We start from the raw sequence: 14,625 nt of genomic DNA on the forward strand, positions 1-14,625 counted from the left end.
ACCACTTCTATGAACACAACACCAGTGGGCTGAGAAGTCTCACTTATTTCTTGTTTAAAATTTGCACTCTGATGGAAGGAGGGAAGTGAGCTATGTGAAACAGACAAACTGGAGGAAGATGATTGCAAAACAACATGAAACTTGGCAACTTCAGGAAAGTAAGTGAAGAGAGTCTATAAAAGAAATATGTGGGAGTTAAGAGAAGTGAGTGAGAGGTGATGGCTTCTATGTCTCTTGTTGCGTTGGCAGTGCGACACAAAGATACTACCCCCCGTTTGTAATTCCATTGTCCCTGCAGGAGACCATAACCCACTTCACAACTTTGTAAACATCCAGGAAAACACTCACATGCACACACTTATGCACGCACATGCATCATAAAAAAACAACCTAGATCTATCTACTACTCTGCAATGCAAAATGACATGCACATTTAAATATGTGCATCAAAAACAAAGACAACCAAATTAAAGTCAAATTAATTACAACGGCTGAGTGCATGTGACTGAAAAAAAAAAAACGATAAGCAAAACGGGCAAACATAAGCACTGTATATTCCTGACCTTAAGTATCAGCGGCGATGTCGGTTTAAGCTCCATTATGCCAGATGAACTGAGGGGTTCAAACACGGGGTCCGGATAATAGCTGAAAGTCTCATTGACCACTACCAAGGAGTTCACATTGTCCATGTAAAATCCAATCTCATCGGGACCGGTGCCGGTTTCGGAAAAGCCCAGCTCAGTGTCTGCCACAGATGGAGCGAGGCAGACCATGATTGAGTTGTTGTATACTGTGCAGTTCTGTAAATGAGAGCATGAGGATACGAAAGGTTAAGTGAGTCGAACCATGATAACATTGCTGTTCTGTCCATTTCTCTGTGACAGTCGCGTGGCTCACTGACCTTTGAAATTTGGTCAGAGGTTTAGACAGAAGTGGACAAGCAATCAACACACTTTCTGTCACTTTAAGCAGAAGACGTTGGAGAATGATGTTTGTGCTATGGGAATCTTACGGATTGTGTACGTTTCAATTGTAATTCAGGATTCAAACTTTTGTTAGAATGTAGGATAAAGTCAATAATTGCAGCCACATAGACTTGTTCATATTCAACATTTACAGTATATTCAAAGTAGCTTCCCTTGTTATGCAGCAAAACAGTAACCATCCCATTGCTGCTAATCTTTTAAATAAATATCTATATTAAAAAGAAAAATATTAAAATGGTCAACTCTAAAGAGTGAGTTTGTGTGTGTCCAAATAATACTTACATGAAAAGACTCTGCCTGCCCATACTTGGCCCTTATCTTTGGTTCCTGGATTGTCGCAAGGTTGGTCCCACTCACTGTCAGAAGAGTTCCACCACTGCAGAGAAGAAAAACGTCAATTATACTTCAGCAGCAAGAACAACCTCAAATACAACGGATTATTACGCTGAAAAGAAATTAGGCTTTCGAGTTCTTCCCCCTTTTTAGTTACATATAACAGATTCCACGTTTTCAGTTTAGCACTATGAGATCTCACACTGCTGTAATTTCCTTCCTCTACTCCTCCTCATTACGTTTATGTGTGCGTATACTGTAGCTATGTGTATATATGTGAAGAATAAATCATAATTGAGAATATTGTTGTCTATATTGTTGCATACTAGGTGTGATGTATTTCCATACATTTTAAACTGTTTCCACTAAGATTGTTTTGGAGTAAAAATCATGGAGCATGTCCCATTATTGATTGAGTTTGCTAAATGATCCAGTCCTCCACCGGCGGTTGCCTTGGCTGTAATTCATCTGCTTTACAAACTATACACTCACTTGCATCCATCACTTATGTCTCTACACTCAATTATAATTGATAATGCATTCAGCTGCTCCATTGGCAATGCCACTACGGATGACTCGATCAAATAGAAGCTACTGACGTTGCATTTAGTTCAAGTGTAGAAAGTAAATGGACACTTCCTGATAGCACCAACACATTCCATGAGTTTCTCTGATATGAGACTATATGTAACCGCTCCCCCAACTACATTTTTGAGAAGACTTTTCTAACCTCCACCATTAGCTTGGTCTCTTTTTTGGATCCCAGATGAGCACTTGTCATTGACTCATTTTAAGTGCTTTGCCTTCATCCAAATTGATCGTCATCGGACTTGTACATTGATGATGCCCTAATACTCCCTTTAAATGCCTTCCCTCACTTACCACCGCTTGAGTTAAAGTGCCAATTCTCTGATGGCACGCAAAGGCAGACAATGAGGCCGAGATGATCAAATGAGATTTCACGTCTAATCATCTCGTCATACTTTCTGTTTGAGCTGAGGTGTGACGGTGACATTGTCAGTAACATGCCAGATAAATGAAAGTGTTCTGTAATTTTCTACCTTCAGGTTAATGTAGGTGTTTTTTTTTCTTGCGCTGTCTTCAGTTTCACAGACAATTAAACATTTTGTTTTAATGTTTTTCCTGATTTTCTCCATGAGTAGTTTAATATAATTTTATCAATATTTGTATCTCTTCCAAAAATAAAAACAAGCTAAATTACACTCTCCCGTTGGATATTTTCAAATACGAAGCAACAAGAAGTTCATATTACACAATTAATATGGCGAAGCAACAAGAAGCTTAATAAATACTACGTTTAATGATATTACCCAATAAATGTGCCGGCTCATAGAGAAAGAGAGCCTCAATAAGATTACACCTTTATTCTCTTCATTTAATAATACTTATATAATGACACAAATTTTCTTATTCTTATATAATAATAATCTATATAATATGATGTGCATGTTAACCCAGCCCTTGTCTTAACCCTTAGATGCTCAAGTGACTGTACCCTACGCACTTCGTTTTGTTTTACCCACGTATGCATCTCAGGGTTAAAACTTGAGTCAGGGTTTCAAACTCGGGTTTACAACTAGGGTTAGACTTTCAAACTAGGGTTTCAAACTAGGGTGAGGATTTCAAATTAGGGTAAGGGTTTCAAACTAAGGTTTCAAACTAGGGTTAGGGTTTCAAACTGGGGTGAGGGTTTCAAACTCGGGTTAGGGTTTCAATCTAAGGTTTTGAACTAGGGATTCAAACTAGGGTTAGGGTTTCAACCTAGGGTTAGGGTCTCAAACTCGGGTTTCAAACTAGCGTTAGGGTTTAAACTAGGGTTTCAAACTTGGGTTAGGGTTTCAAACTAGGGTTTAAAACTAGAGTTAGGGTTTCAAACTAGGGTTAGGGATTCAAACTAGGGTTCAAAACTAGAGTTAGGGTTTCAAACGGGTTTAAAACCAGGGTTAGGGTTTCAAACTAGGGTTTCAAATTAGGGTTAGGGTTTCAAACTAGGGCTAGGTTTTTTACTGTGCTCTTCAGGTAATGTTTTACTCATGTTCAATGTGGCGTATTGAGTATATCTTGATTTAATTACTAGTGGACATGCACTGCAGCAGTCCATTATATAAAGTTGTGCAATAAGACTTTGCTGAGGTAAACGTAGAAACTTGATTGTCGTTAGTCGACTCTTTATTAATTAACACTCAGAGTCAAAGCATGAATGGCCAATTGACTATGACAACCCCACTCTCTAACATTGATCTCTTTCAGAGTAAAAACTGACTTCACCCTGATGAAAAATCTCTGAAGGCACCAGCAATTTATCTCTGTCTGAAGCCAGTGTCAGCTCTGATTTGGAATTTACATCTGGCCCTGTCCAGATATAACAGGCAGAAAGATTCCCTGACTTTGAAAATTTATGTAGCTACTTAGTCAATACAAAACTAAAAAAAATCTAATTTTAACACTCTACCAAAGTGATAATTTAACCTGTAGTCAATATTAATGGCAATGATTGAATTAAGAGATACGATTTGCTGTTCGTTAAGCTAATTTGAGACCATTTACTGCTTCTAGGTGTGAATACAAGTTTGAATAGCTCTCTGTCTCTAAGCAACTTAACCATTCAATTTGTTCAAGTGCTCACACTATCACTGTATCACTGCCATCTTGGTGGGAAAGGGTAAAAACTGTCAAAGCCTAACTACATGTTTTTCTTTATAATTGTGTTGTCGAGCTATTGCAACAATTGGATGAAATGACAAACAATCTAGTGCGTAATGCTTTTTCCCGGCAGTCTTTGCTTGCCTTGTTGCTTTGTGTGATAGCTGTAGCAAACTGTAGCTGAATAAAATGTAGTCAATTGATTTCATGAAACAAAAGTTTACCTGGCAATGCTCCAGTCCGGTTCAATCCTCAGCACAGTGGGGTCTTCGGTATAATTAAACTTGACCTCTGGATTTCTGAGCTCAGCGTCATCTATGTCTACCAAGACAGGTGTACTTCCTGAAGCCAGGCCAGCTGGTGTTATGCATACTATCTCATGGGCGTTCCTCCTGGATGGACAAACAACATTTTCTGTTTGGACTGTTATGTACAAAAGTTGATGGACAATTCACACCAAAAAAGTACAATTTACATTCTAGGACTTAATCAAATACCGAACAATTTACATGACTGTCCTTAAAGTATAATCATTAATTGTAATACTTAAAAGTAAAAGTCATTTTTAGCTTGGAGGTCATAAGCAACGCCAAACTCTTAGTTCCTTCCCAGGGGGTTCTATGTGGGTCAAACTGCATTCAGTTTTGTCATCAGTAAGTGAAGAGCATGTTAAATTGAGGTAAAAATATTCAATGTCAATGCCTTCAAAAAGTATTGGAAATATGTGAACATAATAAGCTAAAATGTACTAATGAGCGCAGAACAGAGTATATCCGTTCTACTATGGGTCCATATTGAATTGCTGCAGCTATACCTGAATGATGCAGACGGCTAAAGTGTTAAGTGTGTGCGAGTGTGAATACCGTGTGTGGACTGTGGATGGTTAATAACTATTTATGTTGTTAACATGAGTGCTGAGTTCTGTCAAGCTAACATAATCAAATATATATTTGGTACAGCTACGTCTAGGCTGCTTTTCTAGGACATGACTACACAACAGTAATGCGGTATGGACATGCATCTGTCTATGTATGTTTTCAATTTCAGTGAGTTGACTCTCAGTCACCGTCATTGAAATGAGGCTGGTGTACATACCTTGGTGAGGCAAGTTGTGGAATATGTATTCCTGTTTTTCTAACTCTAAGACCCTCCCGCTCCCCATTTACCTTTGTGGCAAAATAATATATAATGTCCTTGTCGTCTTGTCACCATAGCAACCCCTTTTAAAAGCGTACATCAGCAACCTTGACAAGATGCTACAAACTCAGTGGCACAGTTCAGGTCTGACAGATAAAGACGGAGTTGCAGTGAAGTGGAATCAACTGGATTTACCGTGAGGGGGCTGCGACAGAAATGACTGCAGTAACATCAAAGCTAACACACAGTAGTTGCTTCAACACAGATTAGCAGCCAGGGGCTAATCCCCACGTTTGACATACATGCCACTGTTGTGATAGCCAGGAATGTTCTTCTTGCCTGAGATTAAGAAAAAACCTACGTGAGTTCAGGGCAAGTGCTGCTGTGTGCCTGTGAAGAATACTTGTGCATGCACATATGACATACACCTGAAAGAACTGACAGCAAAGGTACACAGGCATGGCTCATCCTTCATGGTGCTGATACTGCTGTTTTTCACACATGAACAACTACTTAAACAGATGTGTTGCCTGTTACATTCTTTCTGCTCTCTTCCCAGGCTTTCCAAATGTATCATCTCCAGTGAGCTTTTCTTGGGTCAACAAATGTCAAAAGGACTTTTATTGAACATCAAACAGGGAAACATTTGTTGCAAGAAAGCAGAAATGTCTGTATCGTTGTGAGTGACAGATATAATCTTACTTTTTAAAGTGGCAGGGTTGTGGTCCAATGCTGACAGAGACAGAGCTGCCTGCATTGAGGTAGCTCCCCTCTATGGTAACACGGGTGCCCCCAGATATCGGGCCCTGAGAAGGCTGGATGCCGGTAAAGAATGGTGTCTGGAGAAGAGACACGTAACAAACAAACACAGATTTTTTTTTTTTTAGATCTAAAAAATTTATTTTAACAAGAAAATAAAACAATAAAAAAATCAACACATCATCCCTCCTCTGCATTGATCAGGTGTGCCCCACCATCAGACTGTGGACTGGTATGACACTGTAGGTTATTTGGTGCATAGATGTAAAGAGTAACCAAAAAAGAAAAACAACCTAAAAAGCTACTGCCACTTGTGCTTCTATTGAAATGCTCAATGTGGAAAAAGTACACATATACACCTACAAAAAGAGAGACAAAACAAATGAGTTTGGAGAGCTTCTTCAAAAAGAGGAACAGGCTGAAACATAAGAAGATTAATGAAGGTTTAAAGGGTTAAGGTTTAATGACAATTAATAAAGGTGTTCATGGTAAAGCCGTCTCAATGTCTATTGTGCGGTCCTTACCACAAACGTGAATGGCCTCGGGGAAAGGGCCCTGTAGTCATTTACACAGTTTCTCACACACACTTCCACCTGAGCCTCTTGTACTCTGTATCCTGTTGCATCATTCAGCAGACACACGATTCTGTTGGTGGAGGGATGACAGCAAGAGGGAGAAAGAGCTCACAGTGAAATTAAGAATCAAGATTTACACATTTGTATACACGATAAAGAGCTGATCGCATTATATCACTGTACTAAAACACTTGCTATAGTAAATTACTTCTGCAATGTTTGAGCATGTGTGCACAAAGAAAATCAAACTGTGTGACTGAAGGGACAATAAGACAAAAACATACTGTGTATGCGAAGAGGTGGCAGAATGTCAAGATATGGAGATTAACTCAAGTGTGTGTTCTATTCGAATTGAAACGCGCTCTGCTATCTCCACATGCTTCCTTTCTCGACTAACTGTACCAGCGAGAGATGGTTTGATTTGCCTGAACTCAATTCCTCAACCGTGCAGGACCCTGCAGAGGAGTAAATGTCAGGATAAAAGGATGGCAAAGTAAGGGGAAGCACATATGTAGGGAGTAATGGAGGGAAACAACAGATGGACTCCTATTATCGTCACACAGAAAAATCGGATGTATCACATAGCATATATCCCGGTCTGGTCAACTAATAAATTGTTATGAATTGAAGGGGGAATTGCGGGATTTATATTGTCCAATTTTACATTATGCAGCTTTTAAAAACATAGATCATTCTAAATCAAGGATCAGGGAAGCACAGTTAGATACAGAAATGTTTAGCACATCTGCCTTGTGGTGTCTGGGTTCAAGGCCTTCCAATGTGGAGTCTGCATCCGGCTCATGGTTGTTTGGAACACATTCGCAAAACATGCTGAAAACCCCTAATTGCTAATAGGAGCAAATGTGAGTATGAACGGTTGTTTGTGTATTTGTATCCTCTGATTGCTTGGAGACCAGATCTACGTATAGTAGTTTAGGATAGCGCTCCAGCCCTGCAGGTCTATCTATACAGATGAATCCATTAGGAAAATGCAATGACTTATGACAAATTCAAAATGAAGCCTCGCCAAATACACCTTCAAGATTGTACCTGAATACATACATTGTCGGGATCTATCCTCCAATTTACCTCTCGGCACTCAGGTATTCTGTCTCGATGGGGACACAAGGCACCTTGCCTAACCTGACACCCATCTGTATGTCTCTGAAGTGTAGACCCAGGTTTTCTCCGAGGATGGTCACCCTGGTTCCCCCTTGGCGGGGTCCTGTGTCAGGAAACAACTGCAGAAAGAGAGAGAGCGAGAGAGAGAGAGAGAGAGAGAGAGAGAGCGAGAGAGAGAGAGAGAGAGAGAGAGAGAGAGAGAGAGAGAGAGAGAGAGAGATTAACTCATTGTATTTCATTCTCATCTCTTAATTCAGAGTTAAAATACTCCAATTTAGTCTCCAATTATGCCTGTAAGATAACCTTTCAAGTAATTCACCCACGGCCACACATATTAAGCACACTCTGACCCATCGATCCCAAGCACACACACCATAAATGATTGGAAATACCTGATAGAAGATGCTATTTGTTAAATAAAAAGACAAAAGGCTGGATATAATTTATTATATCTGCCGTGCCTATTCCATCGTGCATATTCGTGAACAATGAGAATGCGATCTGGTTCCTTTTTGGTCCTTCTTTTCCAAAGTGATTTCCAATGTCTATGCTTGTCACATTTCACCATCTCCATTAGTTGCTGTATTTGGGTGATTTTCTGACACTAGGGAATCAGCTCCCCCTGCTCATTTGCAGAAGGTTGTTGCCTTTTGCTCTTTATTAGCCAGACGTTTAATTTTGCTCATCTGGAAGGCTGCCACCCCACCTTCTCATCATTACTGGATTAGGGATGTTATGTACAATCGCAAATTGAAAAAGATCAGATGCACCATTATTAGATCCATCAACAAATTCCATGAAACCTGGGACTCTCTAATAACATACTATATGGACAATTAACCTGGTCTGGAACTGTGAAATGGAATTGTCACCTGTCCTTTGATTATCTTTACAATCGCCATTAGGTGCACCTTGTTTATGTTTTGATTTTTTTTAGGTCTCTGTATTGATTATCTAAGTCAGTTTCGATGTGTTGTTGTTTTATACTGTTTATTTGTGTGTATTATTCATATATGTTAATTGAAAACTAGAACTAAATCTTGCAAAAAAAAAGAAGATGCTATTAATAAAACTCTCAATTTATAATAGAGAGAGACAAAACAAGTCTATGGCATACAACGCAAAACAAAACCAAAGTGACATCTCAGGGCTTCAGTGAAAGTTATTAGGAAGCCTCAGTCTACATGGTCGGGCTGTAGTGGGATAACACTCGGAGATGCTTCCTGAAACCATAATGTGATTTATCACGCCAGATTATGATGCGTAACGGGGACAGGTGTGGCGTGACAAAACAAATAGAGTGACGGATGCATGGTGGTTATCGCCAACACATACACACTCTAAACCAGGAACATGTTTACACATGCCTCATCCTTAACAAGCATCAAAAGGTAATTATGTGTTATCTGTACATTGTCTTGTATGCCACTCTTGCTTGGCAGAACAGACTGCAAACTGGCGATGCTAATTTTGGCACAGACAAATGGCAGAAGACGTAGCGGAAGTGAAATTAAATATGAATCTGCTCTGTCTCAAACAACATCACGTTTATAATGTATCCTTTTAAAATGCTACCAGTTTTAAGAAATAAACGGAATAATCACATTATTACTATATGCACTATAGATCGGTGATAAAAGCTTACAGCCGAGGTCAAAGTGACATTTCCAGAGGAATTGACCACCATGAAAAAGAACATGTATAGGACAAGCACACGACTCATTGCTTGATTTGCATATTTGAGTCTTACATTATATGTAAACAATCAGAACATATACCTGTCATCATTAGATGACTGTCTGTCATTCATTGTAGACATAAAAATCACATGAGATAATATAAAACATTGACAGTATTTTACAGCACTACTTCTTGAACAAAGGTTTTCATAAGAAACAATACATCAAGAAAATATTTACTACTCCCTTAGCAAAAGGTCTGTTACTTTTTGCTGTCATAACTCTTCAAGGCATTTATCGCCCCTAGTTTCACTCTACTTGCACTATTACGAGCAAATAAAAACACATTACTCTTGCTTCATGGAATCACGCGTACTCTTCAGCCAAAGCCGTCATCATATGCAGCTTGTATGCTGAGGATGCAGTCTATGCTCAATAACCAGAACATAAAAGCATCCTGACGGTGCAAAAAAGAGGTGAAGGCGGTGGAGGAATGGCAAGACAGCAAGCCCCAAAACAAAGCCGGGTAGGACACCTACACTTCTGTACCCATACACTGTACCTTACCTATACCTACGCCACCAGTGTACCTACCTAAAATAAATTCTAAAAAAAATAAGCCTATTGTCATTTCCATCCCTTGGGTGCCCTGAGCTTGTTAAAAGGGATTTAGATCTTATCAGTACATTCTATATTGGGTACAATGCACAGTATAATTCAATTGTAATTTTAGCAAGTGGACACTACGATAGATCATTGCCGTGTGCTTTTTCTTTACATCTAGGACAGATACCTCTCTATCCTCTCTGTCGCAACCCATTGTACTTTTCTTCTGATTCTGTTCTTCAATTCTATTCAAACACAGATGATTCAACCAATCAACAGACAGGGGTGTTTTTAGCTCCTCCTTATTGCTGTACTGTGACTGGAATGCCAAGTAAATAGACAAAAAATTCCATACCATTCCAAAAAGGAAGAATATTGTTAACAAAAATCACAATCAAAGAAACATCAACCGGTCTTTCCCTTGGCAGTGCCATTTTGACGTAACACTGAGTAATGATACAGCTTCTGTTCCAAGGGCAAAGCCAAGGAGCTAACATGCACTTGTTTGAATAGCAACAAGTTAAAACAGAACAGTTTTCATTCTTCTGTGAAGGACACCAAGAGGAGTTTTTGTAACCTAAGGGCTTCACCAAAGAGAGATGATGCAATGGCCTATCAATGTTGCCCAGCCTTGGATCTCTGCAGGTAACCATACACCCTTCAAACGATGGAGATGGGATTAAGATGTGGCACTGAATGAGCCTGGCTTTTATGTCTTTCAATTAGTTTTTTTTATTCCTATTATGTATATACTGAATGAAGGGCCACACAAGTTTAGGCAATTCAAAATGCTGTAGTCTGTATAGGTCTCAAGAGGATTTAGTAAGTAAGAAATGCAAAAAAAGTGCGTGACTTTTTTTCAAGGTTTTGAATTTGTAGTCATATCCTTTGCATATTTATATTTTACCTTCGTGATCTTGGGGTGGGTGCACCGGCTGTTTCCAGATGCAGCGTGCATCCAGCCTCCTCCATCAACCAACTGCAGGGGGAGGTGGGAATTGAAGCCAATAGTACATTCCTGCCGTAGAGAGCACTTCTTTTCCTGGACACACCAGCCACACTCGAACCGGGGGTCTGCCTTCAGACACATGCCACAGCTGTCTCGCAGTGCCCTGCACTTATACAGGTGGGCTGGATAGCAAAACAGAGTGAAAGACAAACATTACAAATAACAGTTATTAAGAGATACATTTCTATTTCGTCGTGTGCTGTAAATCATGCTTTAAAAAAATCGTTACATTCATCTGATTCAATAGAAAATACTCCTTCAGATCGTTGGTCATTAGTAAAGTATCTTGCCTAATAGTCTAACTCAGCAAACAGATGTTGTCAGATGTTTCTTGTGCCTGCTTTCATACAAGACTGTTCTGTCTGTTTCAAATTCACTTTTAGTCACTTTGAAGTTTTACTTTGGTAACTTAGAGTTAGTAAAAGTCAATTATCCAAGGAATTTGCTTGTCGATAGAGGGCAGGAGGGTGTTGCTTGAAGGCACACAAAATAAATAATGAAAATAATCATCATAAGGCTAATAATATATATTTTTTATGTATATCTGGTTTTTGATGAGCAGGACAACTAGATTACAGTTATTGACGAGTAAAATGGATTTGTTAATCCCTGGCATCTAAAACAATGACGTACTTCCAGTTTGGTCACATAGAACATTGCAAATAGATTTGTTCAATGAAAGAACATTTTTCAATTTGACAAAAAAAAAAACATAACTTCATTGATAAGTGATGACAGAAAATTATTTGTGATTGATCATTAATTGAAACAGATAATTGGACTCTCAATTGCATTGGTTTGTTACATCCATCAGTCATTCAGTTACTATTAGGCAACGTCTCATCACAAGACGTTTCCAATCCTTGTTTCATCAGTAAAGTACTGGTTGTTGTAGGGTTTATTTTAAATTAATTTAGTGTTGTTGAATGATTAGTTTAAAACATTCAGTGGTAAGAACATTTCTGAATTATCCGAGATAGTGTGAATAAATATATTTAATGCTTATTTATATAAATTTAATGTTAATCACGCCTAAAGCAGTTGTGATGATGAAAGTAAATTAATTGCTTTTAACGAGAAAGTAAATTGATCATTTATTGTGTAAAAATTTATTCCATTAACTCCTTTGTGTGTATGTGTGCGTGCGTGTGTGCGTGTGTGTGTGTGCGTACGTGTGTGAGTGAGCTGGTTATATTGGATACAAACACTATTAAATTGAACATTTTGTGGTGTTTTAAAAAACGCATTGAAAAAGGAACGAAAAAGTGGCCCTGAGCATAGAAGAAAGTCATCCTTCCTTCCCCGTCTGTTCCTCGCAAACAGTGCAAGACTTCAAAGTGAGCTCTTTTTGAATCCATCTGCCTCAGCCTTGGCCTTAGCACACCCTAATCTGATTAGCAATGGTTTATCTTAAAAGTGGCATAACACTAATTAATCTGAAGCAAATGAATGATTTAATTAACATCTTCACTTCACACTAGGGCAAAGCTGGGCAAGCGCCATAATGCTCCTCCTTAAATGGATAATACAATAATGCGGGTTGGATGTTGAAAGAGAAAGAGAGGGAATGGAGTGGTGAGGGATTAATGGAGGATGGGTAGAAAAAAGGAGGAGACAAGGAGGAGAAAGTCTTTATGCAAGCTTTGTGCGAGCAAGGACAATTATTTAATGTTTTCTTTCTACAGGTTTATGTAATGATAATGAGGGAATTTGATTTTCAAGATGCCCAACTACATAAGTACTGTATGACAATTTTGTACATGTCATAGGCATTAGAGTCCTACAAAAGTCTTGGCAAAACAGCTTTGTGAAGTTTAACATGTGGCTGATAGTGTAGAAATTGTCACAATTTATTTAGTTACAGTGGCACGGTGGAGCTCTGGTTAGCATGCCACTTCACAGTTCAGAGATGTGGGGTTCAGTTTTGGCTCCACCCTTCCTGTGTGGAATTTGCATGTTCTCCCCGTGCTTGCGTGGCAGTCCAAAGACATGCATGGTAGGCTGGTTGGGCCACTCCAAATTGTCCGTTTGTGTGATTGTGAGTGCGAATGGTTGTTGCTCTCTGTGTGCTCTGCGATTGGCTGGCAACCAGTTCAGGGTGTCTATCTCCTACCGCCCGTAGTCGGCTGGGGTAGGCTCCAGCACGCCTGCGAACCTCGTCAGAAGAAACGGTTTCAGAAAATAGATGGATGGATGGAATTATTGACGAGCACATGTCCAATTCAAGACTTTAAACCAATTAAGATTTGACAACAGTAGCAAACCTCGGAGGAGCATGTTTTCAATGAAATTGTGCAAGCAGAATAATTAGGTTGTAACCTCTAAGCAACTCATTTGCAAATTATCTGGAAGACGAACTGCATGTTTGACTTCTCTCAGAAGTGGGTCAGACACAACGCATAGTGGGCACTTTTTCATCTAAAAATAGAAAATGAAAAGTGACTAGAAGAAGGAAATGACAGAAAGAAGCAACAGAAATGTTTGTAAACCTGAATCTGTATGCAAATTTTAAGCAAATTTCCGTGGGACACACTTGAGAGGTCGACTTATGTTATCTTGTGTAATGGGACGTCGGAATTCATTAGTCTCCCCAGCTCAATATATTACACTTGAGAAAAAATTCTGAATGCATAATTGTTTTCCACTCCATGCGCAGAGTCATTAAAATAATAAATGTCATCTTTGTGTTACTTTTCCTTTTCCTTTCTCAACTCCTTTATCCTCATCTTCCCCGTCTGCCATTGCACAGCATATTCATTAAGTTGCTGTCCACCCATCATGCTCACCCATTGTTTGTTCTACTTTTCACAGGTTTCTTCATTTGTAGATCTGTCTATGTCACATATATCTGGTTAAATTTGTTGTTGTTCTTTGTCTTCTTCCAAACCGCTTATCCTCACGAGAGTGCGCTAGCCTAGTGGTCTTGGGGCAGTAAGCAAGGCACACCCTGAACTGATTGTCATCATTATCATATTCATTCACTCTCACAATCACACGAATCTGTGAGGAAACAGGTACGCGGAGGAAACCCACGCAGGCACGGAGAGAACATGCAAACTCCATGAGGGGCTAGTCAAAAGTCCTGACTAAACAACCATTTCCTTTTCTTTGGAGTTGGTTGAGTAAGATACCATACCAACAACTTAACAAGATCTTGAAGAGTAACTACAAAAAGTTAATTTCCATTCTGCGAGAGTTCCTTGTGAGTCAATACTTGAAAAGCTGATGAATACAGAATCAAAAAAACTTCATGCACCACACTTCATCATTTCAATTTCTTGTGAGAATGTTAAAATATGAACATACAAATAGGGAATTCTTTTTTTAATCACGCTGTATTATATAAAGTGAATATCTGTGGATTACCTAACCATTATAAAACAAAATGACTACCATGGAAATTTGCAAAGAACAATTCAACATCAATTTAAGAGTCACTTACCTGCCATTGTTTCTCACCAAATAACAAATCACACAAATTTCAAGAAAAAAATTGCCGTTCTACCTTGGATATTGAAAGGATTGTCGATGACAAAATTTCCATTCCAAAGCACAGAAAGGTCAACTGGGAGGTCACTGATATCACCGCCTTCGTAGTCATACTAAGAAACAGAAAAGATAGACAGAGTGAGTCACCTAAACAGGTGAATAAAAAAACAAATTCCATTGTGATTCATCCTGGCTTGTTGTGGCAGAGCGCGAGTCATCCAGCATGACCATGCAGAGTGACCAAAATAGTACACACTCTCACTCTC

The 14,625-nt window shown here is 39.1% G+C and overlaps 1 protein-coding gene across 2 annotated transcripts in view; it reads right to left on the minus strand.

Moving 5' to 3' along the window:
* The window catches only part of LOC119119674 (plexin-A1-like), a 158,110-nt gene that overhangs the window by 25,442 nt on the left and 118,043 nt on the right, over positions 1 to 14,625 (minus strand). For both annotated transcript variants that reach the window (XM_037246165.1, XM_037246164.1), the window contains exons 11-18: positions 14,376 to 14,472; positions 10,769 to 10,992; positions 7,544 to 7,695; positions 6,404 to 6,524; positions 5,823 to 5,959; positions 4,208 to 4,375; positions 1,269 to 1,362; positions 564 to 800 (exon numbers count right to left, since the gene is read on the minus strand). In XM_037246165.1, coding sequence (XP_037102060.1) covers positions 564 to 800; positions 1,269 to 1,362; positions 4,208 to 4,375; positions 5,823 to 5,959; positions 6,404 to 6,524; positions 7,544 to 7,695; positions 10,769 to 10,992; positions 14,376 to 14,472 — 1,230 coding nt within the window. The remainder of the gene's footprint in view (positions 1 to 563; positions 801 to 1,268; positions 1,363 to 4,207; positions 4,376 to 5,822; positions 5,960 to 6,403; positions 6,525 to 7,543; positions 7,696 to 10,768; positions 10,993 to 14,375; positions 14,473 to 14,625) is intronic.

The sequence above is a fragment of the Syngnathus acus genome, chromosome 2 (assembly GCF_901709675.1).
Source record: "Syngnathus acus chromosome 2, fSynAcu1.2, whole genome shotgun sequence".
Lineage (NCBI taxonomy): Eukaryota > Metazoa > Chordata > Actinopteri > Syngnathiformes > Syngnathidae > Syngnathus > Syngnathus acus.